The sequence below is a fragment of the Athene noctua genome, chromosome 33 (assembly GCF_965140245.1).
Source record: "Athene noctua chromosome 33, bAthNoc1.hap1.1, whole genome shotgun sequence".
NCBI classification, from domain to species: domain Eukaryota; kingdom Metazoa; phylum Chordata; class Aves; order Strigiformes; family Strigidae; genus Athene; species Athene noctua.
In genome coordinates, this window is record NC_134069.1 from 277161 (window position 1) to 294881 (window position 17721).

A 17721-nucleotide genomic window follows, 5' to 3' on the forward strand; every position below is an offset into this window, starting at 1 on the left:
ACCTCGCCCCAGCGGCCGGCCAAGGACCTGCGCTGGATGCACCACGTCAACGTCACCGTCACCGGTAGGGACCGGCCCCACGCCCCTCCCCCTTGCGTCCCCCGGCCCCACCCCACCACGTGTCACCCCCCCCATTGTCCCTCATTGTCCCCCCATTGTCCCTCCTTGACCCCATTGACCCCTCATTGTCCCCCCATTGTCCTTCCTTGACGCCCTTGTCCCCCCGTTGTCCCCCCATTGTCCCCTCTTGTCCCCCCATTGTCCCTCCTTGACCCCATTGTCCCCCCTTGTCCCCCCAGTGTCCCCCATTGGCCCCCCATTGACCCTCCTTGACCCCATTGTCCCCCATTGGCCCCCCATTGTCCCTCCTTGACCCCCTTGTCCCCCCATTGTCCCTCCTTGACCCCATTGACCCCCTTGTCCCCCCATTGTCCCTCCTTGACCCCATTGTCCCCCCTTGTCCCCCCAGTGTCCCCCATTGACCCCCCATTGTCCCCCCATTGTCCCTCCTTGACCCCCTTGTCCCCCCATTGTCCCTCCTTGACCCCCTTGTCCCCCCATTGTCCCTCCTTGACCCCATTGTCCCCCCTTGTCCCCCCAGTGTCCCCCATTGACCCCCCATTGTCCCCCCATTGTCCCTCCTTGACCCCATTGACCCCCCTTGTCCCCCCATTGTCCCTCCTTGACCCCCTTGTCCCCCCATTGTCCCTCCTTGACCCCATTGACCCCCTTGTCCCCCCATTGTCCCTCCTTGACCCCATTGTCCCCCCTTGTCCCCCCAGTGTCCCCCATTGACCCCCCATTGTCCCCCCATTGTCCCTCCTTGACCCCCTTGTCCCCCCATTGTCCCTCCTTGACCCCCTTGTCCCCCCATTGTCCCTCCTTGACCCCATTGACCCCTCCTTGTCCCCCCATTGTCCCTCCTTGACCCCATTGACCCCCCTTGTCCCCCCATTGTCCCTCCTTGACCCCATTGTCCCCCCTTGTCCCCCCAGTGTCCCCCATTGACCCCCCATTGTCCCCCCATTGTCCCTCCTTGACCCCATTGTCCCCCCATTGTCCCTCCTTGACCCCATTGTCCCCCCTTGTCCCCCCAGTCCCCCAGTGTCCCCCCATTATCCCCCTCCTTGTCCCCCCATTGTCCCCCATTATCCCCCCAGTCACCCCCTTAACCCCCCCTTGTCCCCCATCATCCCCGCCCCGTCCCCTCCCCATTACCCTCCCCCCACCTAAATTACCCCCCCCCCCCCGTTGCAGACACCCCCCCCGCCCCCCACCTATGGCCGGACCCAGCCCCCCTCACCCAAGGCCTCAGGACCACCCTTGGGTGCTGGGTGCCCCCGACCTGCCCCGACGACACCCCCACCCTCACCTGGGAGGGACCCGTCACCAAAACATTGGGGGTCCACCTGCACAAATGGACCCCCCCGGACACCGTCACCCCCTTCCCGGGTCTCGGCACCGCCCTGGAGTTCGAACCCCTTTGGTACCACGACGGGACCCCCCTCAACTGCACCCTCCGGGCGTCCGACGGAACAACCATCGCCCGGGCCACCCGCCTGCTCCAGGTCAACTGTGAGATATGGGGGTCCCTGGGGGGGTTATGGGGGTCCCTGGGGGGGTTATGGGGGTCCCCTGGGCACCCGGGACCCCCCTACAAGGGTTATGGGGGGGTCTTGGGGGGCTGTAGATGATCCTGGGTTGAGTGTCCCATCACCTTTAGGTCAACTTGGGGTCCCAGGGGGTTCCTCGGGGGTTCTTGGGGGGATTTCTTGGGGGTTATGGGGGTCCCAGGGGGTTATGGGGGTCCCTGGGGGGGTTATGGGGCTCCCCTGGGCACCCGGGACCCCCCTACAAGGGTTATGGGGGGGTCTTGGGGGGCTGTAGATGATCCTGGGTCGAGTGTCCCATCACCTTTAGGTCGACTTGGGGTCCCAGGGGGTTCTTGGGGGGCTTCCTCGGGGGTAATGGGGGCTGTTTGGGGGTTATGGGGGTCCCTGGGGGGGTTATGGGGGTCCCCTGGGCACCCGGGACCCCCCTACAAGGGTTATGGGGGGGTCTTGGGGGGCTGTAGATGATCCTGGGTTGAGTGTCCCATCACCTTTAGGTCAACTTGGGGTCCCGGGGGGTTCCTCGGGGGTTCTTGGGGGGATTTCTTGGGGATTATGGGGGTCCCAGGGGGTTATGGGGGTCCCTGGGGGGGTTATGGGGCTCCCCTGGGCACCCGGGACCCCCCTACAAGGGTTATGGGGGGGTCTTGGGGGGCTGTAGATGATCCTGGGTCGAGTGTCCCATCACCTTTAGGTCGACTTGGGGTCCCAGGGGGTTCTTGGGGGGCTTCCTCGGGGGTTATGGGGGCTCTTTGGGGGTTATGGGGGTCCCAGGGGGTTATGGGGGTCCCTGGGGGGGTTATGGGGGTCCCAGGGGGGTTATGGGGGTCCCTGAGGGGGTTATGGGGGTCCCAGGGGGGTTATGGGGGTCCCTGGGGGGGTTATGGGGGTCCCCTGGGCCCATGGGGGGGTCCCTCGAGGGGTTATAGGGGCCCTGGGTGGGATTTTGGGGTTCCTTGGGGTGTTGATGGGATCCTGGGGGCGAGTGTAGAACCCATACTGGTTTATACTGGTGTCCCGCCCAGACGCCCCGCGGAATGTGCTGGTGGAGTTGAAGCCGTCGTCCCCCATCCAAGAGGGCGGGGAGGTGACGCTGAGCTGCCTGGACTCGGCCAATCCCCCGTCCTACGCCTACGTTTGGCGTTTGGGGGGGCGGGTCCTGTCCCACCGCACGGCCCAGGTCGTCCTGAGACCCACCCAGGCCACCGACGGGGGCGCCTACACCTGCGAGGCCACCAACGTCGTGGGGACAACCGCGTCAGACCCCGCCACCCTGGAGGTCTACTGTGAGTGGGGCAAGATGGCGGCGGAGGGCGGGGCGAGATGGCGGTGGTGGGTGGGGCAAGATGGCGGAAGGTGGGGCAAGATGGCGGCGGAGGGCGGGGCGAGATGGCGGTGGTGGGTGGGGCAAGATGGCGGAAGGTGGGGCAAGATGGCGGCGGAGGGCGGGGCGAGATGGTGGTGGTGGGTGGGGCAAGATGGCGGAAGGTGGGGCAAGATGGCGGCGGAGGGCGGGGCGAGATGGTGGTGGTGGGTGGGACAAGATGGCGGCGGAGGGCGGGGCAAGGTGGTGGAAGGTGGGGCAAGATGGCGGCGGAGGGCGGGGCGAGATGGTGGTGGTGGGTGGGGCAAGATGGTGGAAGGTGGGGCAAGATGGTGGCAGAGGGCAGGGCAAGATGGCGGTGGTGGGTGGGACAAGATGGCGGCGGAGGGCGGGGCAAGGTGGCGGAAGGTGGGGCAAGATGGTGGTGGAGGGCGGGCCAAGATGGCAGCACGAGGGACCTGTCAATCACCCTTAGCCCTGCCCCTTGAGGCACCTGTCAATCACCCTTTGTCCCACCCCATGATGAAACTGTCAATCACCCCTCGCCCCACCCATAATGAACCCGTCAATCACCCTCAGCCCCACCCCACGATGAAACTGTCAATCACCCTTCGCCCCACCCCATAAATCACCTCCCAGTCCCCCCCCGCCCCCAACCCGGCCTGTCAATCCCCCTTTATCCCCTCCCCCCGCCCCCCTTCCAATCCCTCCTTGCTCTTTCCGGCCCTGTGGGCGTGGCCACAACCAATCCCCGCCCACAGACGCCCCACGGGACGTGCGGGTGGAGGCGACGCCGTCGTCCCCCGTCCACGAGGGCTGGGAGGTGACGCTGAGCTGCCGGGAATCCTCCAATCCCCGCCCCTTCGCCTACGCCTGGAGTCTGGGGGGGCGGGGCCTGCCCCACCACACGGCCCAGGTCCGCCTGTGGCCCGTCAACGCCACGGACGGTGGCCCCTACGCCTGCCGGGCCACCAACAGCTTAGGGACGGCCACCTCCCCCCCTACCACCCTTGAGGTCTACTGTGAGTGAGGCAAGATGGCGGCCGGTAGGGTGAAGGGGGGTGGCGGGGTGCTCAAGATGGCGGTGGGGTGGTCGGGAGGGTCGTAGGGTGGTTCAAGATGGCGGCGGAGGGGCGTTGAGATGGCGGTGGTGTCGGCCAAGGTGGCCGCGAGGCGGTCAAGGTGGTTGTAGGGTGGTCAAGATGGCGGGAGAGTTGGACAAGATGGCCGCTGGGTGTCCAAGATGGCCGTGGGGTGGGTCAAGATGGCTGTTGGGTGTCCAAGATGGACGCTGGGTGTCCAAGATGGCCGCTGGGGTATCCAAGATGGCGGGACAGTTGGCCAAGATGGCCGTGGAGTGAGTCAAGATGGTTGTAGGGTGGTCAAGATGGCGAGAGAGTTGGTCAAGATGGCCGCTGGGTGTCCAAGATGGCCGCTGGGGTGTCCAATATGGCTGCTGGGGTGGCCAAGATGGCCGCTGGGGTGTCCAATATGGCCACTGGGGTGTCCAATATGGCTGCTGGGGTGGCCAAGATGGCTGCTGGGGTGCCCAATATGGCCGCTGGGGTGTCCAAGATGGCCGCCGCGTGGCCAATATGGCCGCTGGGGTGTCCAAGATGGCCGCTGGGGTGCCCAAGATGGCCGCCGCGTGGCCAATATGGCCGCTGGGGTGTCCAAGATGGCCGCTGGGGTGCCCAAGATGGCCGCTGGGTGTCCAAGATGGCCGCTGGGGTGTCCAAGATGGCCGCCGCGTGGCCAAGATGGCCGCTGGGGTGTCCAAGATGGCCGCAGGGTGAGGGCGTGGCCCCTCCCTTTCAGCCAATCCCCTTTAGCCCCGCCTCTTCCTCCTCCCTAGACCCGCCCCGAGCGGCCATCTTGGAGCCCCTCACGCCCCTCCCAGCCCTGGCCGCTTCCCGCGTCACCTTACGCTGCCGCCTCGGCCCCGCCCACCCTCCCGCCGCCATCCAATGGCAACGCGACGAACGCTGGGAGGCCCCGCCCTTTGGCCACACCCTCAGCTTCGACGCCGACCCCTCCCGCGCCGGCCGCTATCGCTGCATTGGCCGAAATCCCGCCGGCTCCGCCTTCTCCCCGCCCCTTTCCGTCGTCGTCTGGTGTGAGTGGCGGTTTCCAGTCCCCCCCCCAACCCCAACCAATGGCGGCGGTTTCGAGGGGGCCCCCGGGGGCAGTTTCAAGTGCCCCCCCCCCCGCCCTGATGATTTCCGCTCCCCAAAATGGCGGCTTCGAGGCCCCGCCCCAAATGACGGTTTCAAGCCCCCCCCAGAGCCTTTAAACCCACCCCAAGCCCTAAATGACGGTTTCAAGGCCCCCCCCGGCCCCCCAACAGCAATCTCTCTCCCGCCCAAGCCCCCATCACCCTCAAACGACAGTTTCAAGCCCCCCCACCCTTTTTTAACCCCTCGATATCAGTTTCAAGCCCCCCCAAGCCCCTCCCCAGCTCCCATTACCCTCAAACGACAGTTTCAAGCCCCCCCACACCCCCTTTTAACCCCTTTTTCCTCCAAATACAGGTTTCAAACCCCCCCAACAGCAATTTCTCTCCCCCCCAAGCCCCCATCACCCTCAAACGACAGTTTCAAGCCCCCCCACACCCCCTTTTAACCCCTTTTTCCCCCAAATATGAGTTTCAAGGCCCCCCCTAACGTCGTTTTTTTTTTTTTTTTCCTTCCCCAGACCCCCCCAAGGTCGTTCAGGTGTTGCAGATTCCGGGGGGGCCCGTAGTGGCCGGGGGGGGCCCGATTCGACTTCAGTGTCGGGTGGGGGCGTCGGAACCGCCCAAATTCAAGGTCACGTGGTTTAAAAACGGGCGGGAACTTCCTGACTCCGCCCCCACCCTGGTGCTGCCGGGTCCCGAACCCGCCGACGGCGCCGCGTACGTCTGCCAGGCCCGGAACGAAGCGGGGGGCACCCGCAGCCCCCCCCTCAACCTCGACGTCCGCTGTGAGTCGCACCCCGAAATTATCGCCCCCCCCCCCCCGAAATCTACCCTTGGGGGGGCAGCCCCGGGAATTTAGGGACACCCCCCCCCAAAAAAAAAAAAAACGGGGGGTCTGGGGGGCAACAAAAAAAATGGGGGTCGCGGGGGTTGGGGGGGGCACGAAAAAATGGGGTTGGGGGGGTCTGGGGACCCCAAAAAAGGGGTTGGGGGGGTTGGGGGGCACAAAAATGAGTCAGGGTTGTTGGGGGGCCCCAAAAATGGGGTGTTGGGTGTGGGGGGGCCCCAAAAATGGGGTCACGGGTTTGGGGGGGCTCCAAAATCTGGGTCGCGGGGGTTGGGGGGGCACAAAAATGTGTTGGGGGGGTCTGGGGGACCCCAAAAAATGGGTCGCGGGGGTTGGGGGGCCCCAAAAATTGGGGTCATGGGGGTTGGGGGGGCCCAAAAATGTGTTGGGGGGGTCTGGGGACCCCAAAAAAGGGGTTGGGGGGGTTGGGGGGGCCCAAAAAAGGGGTTGGGGGGTCTGGGGACCCCAAAAATGAGTCAGGGTTGTTGGGGGGCCCCAAAAATGGGGTGTTGGGTGTGGGGGGGCCCCAAAAATGGGGTCACGGGTTTGGGGGGGCTCCAAAATCTGGGTCGCGGGGGTTGGGGGGGCACAAAAATTGGGGTCACGGGGGTTGGGGGGGCCCAAAAATGTGTTGGGGGGGTCTGGGGACCCCAAAAAAGGGGTCGCGGGGGTTGGGGGGCCCCAAAAATGGGGTGTTGGGTGTGGGGGGGCCCAAAAATGGGGTCACGGGTGTTGGGGGGGCCCAAAAAAGGGGTTGGGGGGGTCTGGGGACCCCAAAAATGGGTCAGGGGGGTTGGGGGGCCCCAAAAATCGGGGTCACGGGTGTCGGGGGGGCCCCAAAAAATTGATCCCGTGTGTCGGGGGACCCCCCCAAAAAAATGAAGTTGGAAGGGGGGGGGGGGTCTGGGGACCCCCCAAAACTGGGACCCACACCTCTCGGGGGGCCCCCCCCCCCCCCCCCCCGGACCCCTCCTTGCTCCCCATTTCCCCCCCCCAAAAAAAAAAAAAAAAAAAAAAAAATTGAAGCCGCACCTCCAAAAAAAAAACTTCCCAGATCGTTGCGGACTCCCCCAAAAATAAGGGGGGGGTCCCCCAAAATATTTTTTTTTTTTTTTTTACACCCCCCCCCCCCAAAAAAGTCGCCCCCCAGGGGGTGGAGCTGGTGCCGTCGCCGAGCGCCCGCGTGACGGAAGGAACCAACGTCACCTTGAGGTGTCGCGTCACCTCCCGTCCCCCCCCCAAAACCTTCGAGTGGTTGAGGGGGGGCGGGCGTCAACTTTTGGGGTTCAGCCCCGAGGGATTGTGGGTCATGACCCTGGTGACCCCTAAAGAATCGGGGCGCTACCGCTGCCGCGTCACCAACGACGTCGGCACCGTCGATTCCGTCGACGTCGACGTCGTCGTCTACCGTAAGACCCTTCCGGAAATATTATTTTTTTTTTTTTTTAAGGAGTGGGGGGGGTCAACCCTCAATATATGTGTGTGGGGGGGCCCCCCCAAATATTAGCGTCACCCCAAAATTTGATTTTTTCCCCCCAAGACTCCCCCGCCGCCATCCTCCGGAAGACTTTCTTGGGTCTTGGCGTTGCGTTGACCATCGTCTTGACGTTGGGCGTCTTTGGGCGCTTCTTGAGTCGCCGGTGAGGATGATGGGATGTGTGGGGCTGTTCCGGTGGCCCCCCCTTTTTTTTTTTTAATTAAAAAATTAATTTTTGGGGGGGGGACAAACCTCCCCGACCCCCCAAAAATTTGAGGTGGAAGAGGCAGGTGGCGGCGGACGAAGAACCTGTGGTCGAACCGTCGCGGAGTTTCTTCCTCTGCAATAAAAAGGTGACAAAAAAATGGGGGGCGGGGGGTCCCCTAAAAAATTGGGGGGGTCCCCCACCCTTTTTTTTTTTTTTTTTTTAATTATTTTTATCTCCCTAGCCCCAAATATCCGGGTCCCCCCAACCCCGCCGCGGCCCCGGGGAGAGCGACGCCGTCGGTGACGCGTCGTTGTTGTCACCTCGGGGGTCTCGTTCTGTCCCCAGGTAAACCCCCCCCCCCCCCCCCCAGCACCCCAAAACCCCCCAAAAGCCCAGAGGGGACCCCCTTGGGGCACCCCGCCCCCACGCTTTTGTCACAGCGCCCCCCCCGGTGTCGTGTCCCCCCCCCCCCAAGGCTGCAAGGGGACGCCGTCGTCTACACGGTGCTCAGGAGGAACGAGGGGGCCGCCAAGGTAACGGGGTGTCCCCAAAATGTCCCCAATGTCCCCCCAAGTCCCCCCAATGTCCCCCAATGTCCCCAATGTCCCAAATGTCCCCCCAATGTCCCCCCAATGCCCGCCAATGTCCCCCAATATCCCCAAAATGTCCCCAAAATGTCCCCCAATGTGTCCCCAATGTCCCCAATGTCCTCAATGTCCCCAATGTCCCCCAATGTCCCCCCAATGTCCCCCAATGTCCTCAATGTCCCCAATGTCCCCCAATGCCCCCCCAATGTCCCCCCAATGCCCCCCCAATGCCCCCCAATGCCCCCCAATGTCCCCCAATGTCCCCAATGTCCCCAATGTCCCCCCAATGTCCCCCCAATGCCCCCCAGTGTCCCCCAATGTCCCCAATGTCCCCAATGTCCCCCCAATGTCCCCCCAATGTCCCCCCAATGTCCCCCAATGTCCCCAATGTCCCCCCAATGTCCCCCCAATGCCCCCAATGCCCCCCAATGCCCCCCAATGTCCCCCAATGTCCCCAATGTCCCCAATGTCCCCCAATGTCCCCCCAATGTCCCCCCAATGTCCCCCAATGTCCCCAATGTCCCCCCAATGTCCCCCCAATGCCCCCCAATGCCCCCCAATGCCCCCCAATGTCCCCCCAATGCCCCCCAGTGTCCCCCAATGTCCCCAATGTCCCCCAGTGTCCCCCAATGTCCCCCCAATGTCCCCCCAATATCCCCAATGTCCCCCAATGTCCCCCCAATGTCCCCCCAATGCCCCCCAATGTCCCCTCAATGTCCCCCAATGTCCCCCCAATGTCCCCCCAATGTCCCCCAATGTCCCCAATGTCCCCAATGTCCCCCCAATGTCCCCCCAATGTCCCCCCAATGCCCCCCAATGCCCCCCAATGTCCCCCAATGTCCCCAATGTCCCCAATGTCCCCAATGTCCCCCCAATGTCCCCAATGCCCCCCCAATGTCCCCCCAATGTCCCCCCAATGCCCCCCCAATGTCCCCAATGTCCCCCAATGTCCCCCCCTGAAGTGTGTGTCCCCCCCCCCAGGCCACCGAAGGTCCCGACTACGAGAACATCCCACCCGGTCCCAGCGCCAGGGACAGGGGAGGGGACAGGGAGGGGACACTGGTCTACGCCGCGCTGGCCCTGCCCTCCTCGGGGCCACCGCGGGGCCACGTCGGGGACGTTGGGGACACGGTTGAGTACGCGGCCCTGAGGCGCTGAGGCCTTGGGGACAACGAGACACGGGGAAGAAGCCACCACGAGGCCACCGTGAGATGGCACCAGGACGTGGCCACCACGGGGGCCACCGGAAAATGGGGACAATGGGGACACAATAAAATGGCCACGAGGACACGAGGTTGTGGCCACCATGGGGACACGGGACAATGGGGACAATGGGGACGCGGGGACACCGTAAAATGGCCACAGGGACACGAGGACGTGGCCACCATGGGGACACAAGGTTGTGGCCACCACGGGGCCACCAGAAAATGGGGACACGGGGACACAATAAAAGGGGCACGGGGACACGAGGACGTGGCCACCATGGGGACACGGCAAAATGGGGACAGTGGGGACACGGGGACACCGTAAAATGGCCACAGGGACATGAGGACGTGGCCACCACGGGGCCACGAGGTTGTGGCCACCACGGGGCCATCAGAAAATGGGGACATTGGGGACATGGGGACGCCATAAAATGTCACCAGGACTTGGCCACCACGGGGCCACCAGAAAATGGGGACATTGGGGACACAATAAAAGGGGTACAGGGACATGAGGACGTGGCCACCAAGGGGCCACGAGGTCGTGGCCACCACGGGGCCACCAGAAAATGGGGACACGGGGACACAATGAAATGGCCGTGGGGACACGAGGACGTGGCCACCATGTGGCCACCAGAAAATGGGGACAGTGGGGACACAGGGACACAAGAAAATGGCCACGGGGGCACGAGGACGTGGCCACCACGGGGACACAGGGTCATGGCCACCACGTGGCCACCAGAAAATGGGGACACCATAAAATGGCCACTGGGACCCGAGGACTTGGCCACCACAAAATGGCCGCCGCGGTCACGTGGCCACCGTGGGCTTCCCGGGCAGACGGTGACGTTGAGGCCGCGAGGACCCGGGGGCGGCTACCGGAGGGTGAGGGGGGTGGCCACCGCCGCTGGGGATGTGGCCACGCCCACCTTGGGGACACCAGGGGTGTGGCCACCGTCACCGTGGGGGACTTGCCACGGGTTGAGCCAGGTCCAGCTTAGGCCTCGGGTTGAGCCGGGTCCTTCTTAGACCTCGGGTTGAGCCGGGTCCAGCTTAGGCCTCGGGTTGAGCCAGGTCCTTCTTAGGCCTCGGGTTGAGCCGGGTCCTTCTTAGACCTTGGGTTGAGCCGGGTCCTTCTTAGGCCTCGGGTTGAGCCGGGTCCTTCTTAGGCCTCGGGTTGAGCCGGGTCCAGCTTAGGCCTCGGGTTGAGCCGGGTCCTTCTTAGGCCTCGGGTTGAGCCAGGTCCTTCTTAGGCCTCGGGTTGAGCCGGGTCCTTCTTAGGCCTCGGGTTGAGCCGGGTCCAGCTTAGGCCTCGGGTTGAGCCGGGTCCTTCTTAGACCTTGGGTTGAGCCAGGTCCAACTTAGGCCTCGGGTTGAGCCGGGTCCTTCTTAGACCTTGGGTTGAGCCGGGTCCAGCTTAGGCCTCGGGTTGAGCCGGGTCCAGTTTAGGCCTCGGGTTGAGCCGGGTCCTTCTTAGGCCTCGGGTTGAGCCAGGTCCTTCTTAGGCCTCGGGTTGAGCCGGGTCCTTCTTAGGCCTCGGGTTGAGCCGGGTCCAGTTTAGGCCTCGGGTTGAGCCGGGTCCTTCTTAGACCTTGGGTTGAGCCGGGTCCAGCTTAGGCCTCGGGTTGAGCCGGGTCCAACTTAGGCCTCGGGTTGAGCCGGGTCCTTCTTAGACCTTGGGTTGAGCCGGGTCCAGCTTAGGCCTCGGGTTGAGCTGGGTCCTTCTTAGGCCTCGGGTTGAGCCGGGTCCTTCTTAGACCTTGGGTTGAGCCAGGTCCAACTTAGGCCTCGGGTTGAGCCGGGTCCTTCTTAGGCCTCGGGTTGAGCCGGGTCCAGTTTAGGCCTCGGGTTGAGCCGGGTCCTTCTTAGACCTTGGGTTGAGCCGGGTCCAGCTTAGGCCTCGGGTTGAGCCGGGTCCAACTTAGGCCTCGGGTTGAGCCGGGTCCTTCTTAGGCCTCGGGTTGAGCCGGGTCCTTCTTAGGCCTCGGGTTGAGCCGGGTCCAGTTTAGGCCTCGGGTTGAGCCGGGTCCTTCTTAGACCTTGGGTTAAGCCGGGTCCAGCTTAGGCCTCGGGTTGAGCCGGGTCCTTCTTAGACCTTGGGTTGAGCCAGGTCCAACTTAGGCCTCGGGTTGAGCCGGGTCCTTGTTAGACCTTGGGTTGAGCCGGGTCCAGCTTAGGCCTCGGGTTGAGCCGGGTCCAGTTTAGGCCTCGGGTTGAGCCGGGTCCTTCTTAGGCCTCGGGTTGAGCCGGGTCCAGCTTAGGCCTCGGGTTGAGCCGGGTCCTTCTTAGGCCTCGGGTTGAGCCGGGTCCAGCTTAGGCCTCGGGTTGAGCCGGGTCCAGCTCAGGCCTTGCCTTGAGCTGAGCTCAACCATCAAGCTGAGTTCTTCCTCCATCCCTTCCCCCTTCCCATCATCCCCTGCCCCCCCCTCCCCATTTTGATGTCAAATTTCAGCAGCCAATGGGCGTGTCCGGGTCTTTGAGCCTTTTCCCAAAGAGCCAATCAGGTGTGAGGAGGTGGGGGAGGGGCGTGGGGCGTGGCCCCGCCCACCTGGATCTTGAAGCCAAAAGGGGGGAAATGGAAGAGGGGGGAGGGGGGGAAATGGGACCTTTGGCGGGGTGGGGGGAGGGGTGATGTGGGTCCAGGATAAACACTCCCCTCCCCCCACCCCCCTCCCCTCCCCCACCCCCTTCCGGATGCTAAAAATAGCTCGGGGGGGGGGTGGGGGAGGGGCAAAATCCACGGGGTCAAAAGCTTTTTTCTCCCAGCCCAAAGGGGGGGGGGGGGGAGGGTTTGGATGCCCCCTCCCCCACCTTGGGGGTATGAGATGGGGGTGGGGGTGGGGTAGGGGGGGAGGGGACATCCTCCCCCTCCCCCCTCCCCCACCCCTCCCCCTCCCCTCCCCCCCCCTTTTTCTGCGTACGTGCCCCCGGGAACGTCTCGGTGGAAACTTCCTCGACCATGACGTCACCAAAACCGCATCCCCCGCCCCTCCCCCCCCCCCAACCCCCCCCCTCGACCTTTTTTAGAAGTGGGGGGAGGGGGAACACCCTAAAACATCCGGGATTCCCCCCCTCCTTCCCCCCTCCCCCCCGCCATCTTGCCCCACCGTCCCCCCTCCCCCTCCCTTCCCAAGGCGTTGGGGGCCCCCAAAATCCCTCGGGGTACGGAGGGGGGGAGGGGTAAAATGGAGGAGTGTGGGGGAGGGGCACCCTCGGGGGGATCCCCCCCTCCCCCTCCCAGACCCATGGGACCCCTCCCCCCCCTCCATTTTTTGGGGGGAGGTGGAACAAGTTTTTTGGGGGAGGGGGAAGTGTTGTCTGTTTCCAGGGGGGGGGGAGGGGGCTACTGGGAGGAACTGGGTGAACTGGGAGTGGGGGAGGGGCCCGGGGGGTGGGGAGGACAAAAAGAGAGGGGGGGGGGAGGGTTGTGTCCCCCTAAACTGGGTGGGGGGTTGAAGGATCCCATTCCCCCCCCCCCCGGCTAAAAATAGGATTCGGGGAGACACGTCCCCGCCCCTCCCCCCCCTCGCTCCTCCCCCCCCGCCCCTCCCCCCCTCCAGGAAACGTCAAAAATTAAACAAATCAGGGTGACACCCCCCCCCCCCCTCAGGGACGACAACGGCCCCGAGAACCCGAAAGCTCGGAGGTAGGTGAGACCCTCCCCTCCCCCCTTCCCCCTCCTCCTCCTCCCTCCCCCCCCTCCCCCACACCCCCCCCTCCCCCCTCCTCTTCCTCCAGGGGGGGGTCCCGAAACCTCCTGAGATCGTCGGGTTCCTCCTCCAAAATCTTTTATTTTTTTCCCCCCCAAAATAAACCCCTTCAACGCGTGTCCCCCCCCCCCCCCCCCTCCTCCGCCCCAACTTCTAGAACCTTCTCCTAACCCCGCCCTCCCCCACGTCACTCTAGGTCCTTCTTCCAATCATGTTGGTCCTCACCGTCTACGTCTTGACCTTCGCCGTCGGCTTCCCGGCCAACGTCTTCACCTTCCTCATCCTCTTGAGTAAAACCCGTCGGGGTGTTTCTTCCTCCGACATCCTCCTCCTCAACTTAACGGCGGCCGATCTCCTCCTCCTCCTCTTCCTCCCTTTCAAAATGGCCGAAACAGCCGCCGGAATGATTTGGCCTTTACCCATGAGCCTTTGCCCGGTGGCTAATTTTTGTTTTTACGCCAGTATCTACCTCAGTAGCCTCTTCTTGGCCGCCCTCAGCGTCGAACGATATCTTGGCGTCGTCTTCCCGCTCCGGTTCAAAAACCGGCGTAGACCGGCCCGAGCGATGGCCGCCAGCGTCGTCCTTTGGCTCTTGGCTTGTTCCCATTGTTCCGTTGTCTTCGTAGCCCATTATCACCCCGGTGGCAACCAAGCCACGGCCGACAAGTCCCTGGTCATCTCTGAGAGATTTGGGGTCAACGGCGTCTTCAACTCCAACGGCGTCATGGCCAACGGCGTCGTGGCCAATGGTGTCAAGGTCAACGGTGTCATGGCCAACGGTGTCAAGGTCAACAGCACCATGGCCAATGGCAACGGCGTCATGGCCAATGGCGTCAAGGTCAACGGCACCATGGCCAACAACGTCATGGCCAATGGTGTCAAGGTCAACAGCACCATGGCCAACAGAGTCATGGCCAACAGCGTCATGGCCAACGGTGTCAAGGTCAACGGAGTCAAGGTCAACAGCGTCATGGCCAACGGTGCAATGGCCAATGGTGTCATGGCCGATGGTGTCAAGGTCAACGGCACCATGGCCAACAACGTCATGGCCAACGGCGTCAAGGTCAACGGCACCATGGCCAACAACGTCATGGCCAACAATGTCATGGCCAATGACGTCAAGGTCAACGGCACCATGGCCAACAACGTCATGGCCAATGACGTCAAGGTCAACGGCACCATGGCCAACAGTGTCATGGCCAACAACGTCATGGCCAATGACGTCAAGGTCAATGGCACCATGGCCAACAACGTCATGGCCAACAACGTCATGGCCAACAGCGTCAAGGTCAACGGCACCATGGCCAACAACGTCATGGCCAACAACGTCATGGCCAATGACGTCAAGGTCAACAGCACCATGGCCAACAACGTCATGGCCAACAACGTCATGGCCAACGGTGTCAAGGTCAACGGCACCATGGCCAACAACGTCATGGCCAACAACGTCATGGCCAACGGCGTCAAGGTCAACAGCACCATGGCCAACAGTGTCATGGCCAATGACGTCAAGGCCAATGGCGTCATCTCCAAGACCGCCAACGGCGTCATCTCCGCCGACGTCAACCCGTGGGACCTCTCCGCCCCCCCCGCCCCCCCCCAGCCCTCCAAGGCCTCAAGCTCCCCTTCCCCCAACGCCACCGCCGTCTCCAAATGCTACGACGACTTCTCCGACGACCAGCTGAGCTTCGTCCTGCCGCTCCGCTTGGAGCTCTTCCTCCTCCTCTTCCTCCTCCCTTTCGCCGTCACCGTTTTCTGCTACGTCAACTTCATCCGGGTCCTTTTGGCACGTCCCAATCTCCCCTCGGAGAAAAAACAACGAGCCGTCGGCTTGGCTTTGGCTACCGTGATCAATTTTGGCGTTTGTTTCGCCCCGTACAACGTCTCGCACGTGGTTGGGTTCGTGGAGAAGCGAAGCCCCGATTGGAGGATCTACGCTTTGGTCTTCACCAGCCTCAACGCCGCCCTGGACCCGTTGGTTTTTTATTTCTCCTCCACCACGGTGCAGAAGGCCGTGGTCAAGGTGGTGGTGGCCATCGGGGGCAAGTTTGGAGGTCGATGAGGTGGTCACGGAAAAAAAAAAAAGGGGGTGGGGTTGGTCGGGGGGCGTCGAGGTGGGAGGGGGTGGGGAGGGCTTCGATGGGCGGGGAGGAGGTTGACGCGCGGGTTGGGGGGATGACGTGGGTCACGGCGTCACGGGGTCATCGCCAACGGGGGTGTGGCGCCGTGGGGGAAGGGGGGGTTGAGGGTCTTCAAGGGTTGGGGGTCTCCAAGTGGCCAAAGGTGTTCACGGGTTGGTGGCCTCATGGGTCAACGTTCTCCATTGGCCAACGTTCTCCATTGGCCAACGTTCTCCATGGCCAACATTCTCCATGACCTGGTGGCCTCCATTGGCCAACGGTCTCCATGGCCAACGCTCTCCATTGGCCAACGTTCTCCATGACCTGGTGGCCTCCATTGGCCAACGGTCTCCATGGCCAACGTTCTCCATTGGCCAACGTTCCCCATTGGCCAACGTTCTCCATGGCCAACGTTCTCCATGACCTGGTGGCCTCCATTGGCCAACGTTCTCCATTGGCCAACGTTCTCCATGGCCAACGTTCTCCATTGGCCAACGTTCTCCATGGCCTGGTGACTTCCATTGGCCAACGTTCTCCATGACCTGGTGGCCTCCATTGGCCAACAGTCTCCATTGGCCAACAGTCTCCATTGGCCAACAGTCTCCATTGGCCAACGTTCTCCATGGCCTGGTGGCCTCCATTGGCCAACAGTCTCCATTGGCCAACAGTCTCCATTGGCCAACGGTCTCCATTGGCCAACGTTCTCCATGACCTGGTGGCCTCCATTGGCCAACGGTCTCCATGTCCAACGTTCTCCATTGGCCAACGTTCTCCATGGGCCAACGTTCTCCATGGGCCAACATTCTCCATGACCTGGTGGCCTCCATTGGCCAACGGTCTCCATGTCCAACGTTCTCCATTGGCCAACGTTCTCCATGGGCCAACGTTCTCCATGGGCCAACATTCTCCATGACCTGGTGGCCTCCATTGGCCAACGGTCTCCATGGCCAACGTTCTCCATTGGCCAACGTTCTCCATTGGCCAACGTTCTCCATGGCCTGGTGACTTCCATTGGCCAACAGTCTCCATTGGCCAACAGTCTCCATTGGCCAATGTTCTCCATGGCCAACGTTCTCCATTGGCCAACGTTCTCCATGGCCTGGTGGCCTCCATTGGCCAACAGTCTCCATTGGCCAACAGTCTCCATTGGCCAACGGTCTCCATTGGCCAACGTTCTCCATGACCTGGTGGCCTCCATTGGCCAACGGTCTCCATGGCCAACGTTCCCCATTGGCCAACGTTCTCCATGGCTTGGTGGCCCCCACGGCTCAGTGCCCCCCCCCCCCAACGGCTCCCCGTGTCCCCGCCCCCAAACACGACATAATTTATTCATGCCGCTGCTCCCAGAGTGGTCGATGGGTGGAGAGCGGGGGCGGGGTCCCCTCTACCCACAGTGCTCTGGCGCCATCTTGTGGCCCGGGGGGGCGCTCGAGCACCCATTGGTGGGTGCTCCCCCCCCCCCCGCCTCCCGCCCCTCTCGGCCCCACCCACACGACGGGGTCAACCCCCCACCCCCTCCACGGGGTCATTTGCCTATAGAAGCCGTATGCAAATGAGGAGCAAATGAGGGGCCCCCCCAGGCTTTTGCGGTGTCCCTTGGGGTTTAATCTTAATTAAGCTTAATTAACGCGGAAACTCGAGCCTAAATTTTGTGTAATTAGCAGCGGCATTAATTATCCCCCCTCGGCGTTAATTTTTTTTTTTTTTATTTTAAAAATGGTGATTTAAGGATAAAAAGGATTAAAAATAAACCTGAAATATGAGTGAACCGGAAATAAAATCAGAAATAAAAATAAGCCGGATGAATAAAAACCGGAAATAAAAAAAAAGAAATAAAAATGAAACAGAAATAGAAACAGAATTTTTAAAAATAAACCCGCAAAACGACAGAAATCGAAAGTTAAAAGAGAACAAAAATATAAAACGCAAATAAAAAAAAACCCGACAGAAATATAAAACAGAAATTAGAAAAAAAAAATAGAACAGGATTTAAAAAAAAAAGAAATATAAAACAGAAATTAAAAAAATAACAGAAATATAAAAAAGAAATTAAAAAATAACAGAAATATAAAAAAGAAATTTTAAAAATAACAGAAATATAAAACAGAAATTTTTTAAAAAAATAGAACAGGATTTAAAATAAAAAGAAATATAAAACAGAAATTAAAAAAATAACAGAAATATAAAACAGAAATTTTAAAAATAACAGAAACATAAAAAAGAAATTAAAAAATAACAGAAATATAAAACAGAAATTAAAAAAAAAATAGAACAGGATTTAAAATAAAAAGAAATAAAAAACAGAAATTAAAAAAATAACAGAAATATAAAACAGAAATTTTAAAAATAACAGAAATATAAAACAGAAATTAAAAAAATAACAGAAATATAAAACAAATTAAAAACTAACAGAAATATAAAACAGAAATTTTAAAAATAACAGAAATATAAAAAAGAAAT

The 17721-nt window shown here is 61.0% G+C and overlaps 2 protein-coding genes across 2 annotated transcripts; both read left to right on the top strand.

The window, feature by feature from the left end:
• Positions 1-36: 36 nt before the first annotated feature.
• On the top strand, positions 37-9387 carry CD22 (CD22 molecule). The gene is made up of 12 exons (XM_074930313.1): positions 37-64; positions 1258-1575; positions 2636-2896; positions 3696-3956; positions 4790-5050; positions 5629-5895; positions 7097-7366; positions 7498-7597; positions 7712-7787; positions 7884-7987; positions 8118-8175; positions 9211-9387. The coding sequence occupies exons 1-12, from the start codon at positions 37-39 to the stop codon at positions 9385-9387; spliced, it is 2181 nt and encodes a 726-aa protein (XP_074786414.1).
• A 3673-nt stretch (positions 9388-13060) lies between these two features.
• Positions 13061-15203, top strand: LOC141972444 (free fatty acid receptor 2-like). The gene is made up of 3 exons (XM_074930314.1): positions 13061-13077; positions 13338-13807; positions 14762-15203. Exons 2-3 carry the CDS (start codon positions 13353-13355, stop codon positions 15201-15203), a joined length of 897 nt encoding a protein of 298 aa, XP_074786415.1. The 5' UTR covers positions 13061-13077; positions 13338-13352.
• Positions 15204-17721: the final 2518 nt, after the last annotated feature.

What these genes read in the sequence shown, in the direction of transcription:
- CD22 (XM_074930313.1), top strand. Translation starts at nt 37, where the DNA reads ATGCACCACGTCAACGTCACCGTCACCG. An exon ending in CGTCAACGTCACCGTCACCG is followed by an intron (nt 65 to 1,257) that starts GTAGGGACCGGC and finishes CCCCCGTTGCAG; the next exon opens with ACACCCCCCCCGCCCCCCAC. An exon ending in CCTTTCCGTCGTCGTCTGGT is followed by an intron (nt 5,051 to 5,628) that starts GTGAGTGGCGGT and finishes TTCCTTCCCCAG; the next exon opens with ACCCCCCCAAGGTCGTTCAG.
- LOC141972444 (XM_074930314.1), top strand. Translation starts at nt 13,353, where the DNA reads ATGTTGGTCCTCACCGTCTACGTCTTGACCTTCGCCGTCGGCTTCCCG. An exon ending in AACCAAGCCACGGCCGACAA is followed by an intron (nt 13,808 to 14,761) that starts GTCCCTGGTCAT and finishes CAAGGCCTCAAG; the next exon opens with CTCCCCTTCCCCCAACGCCA.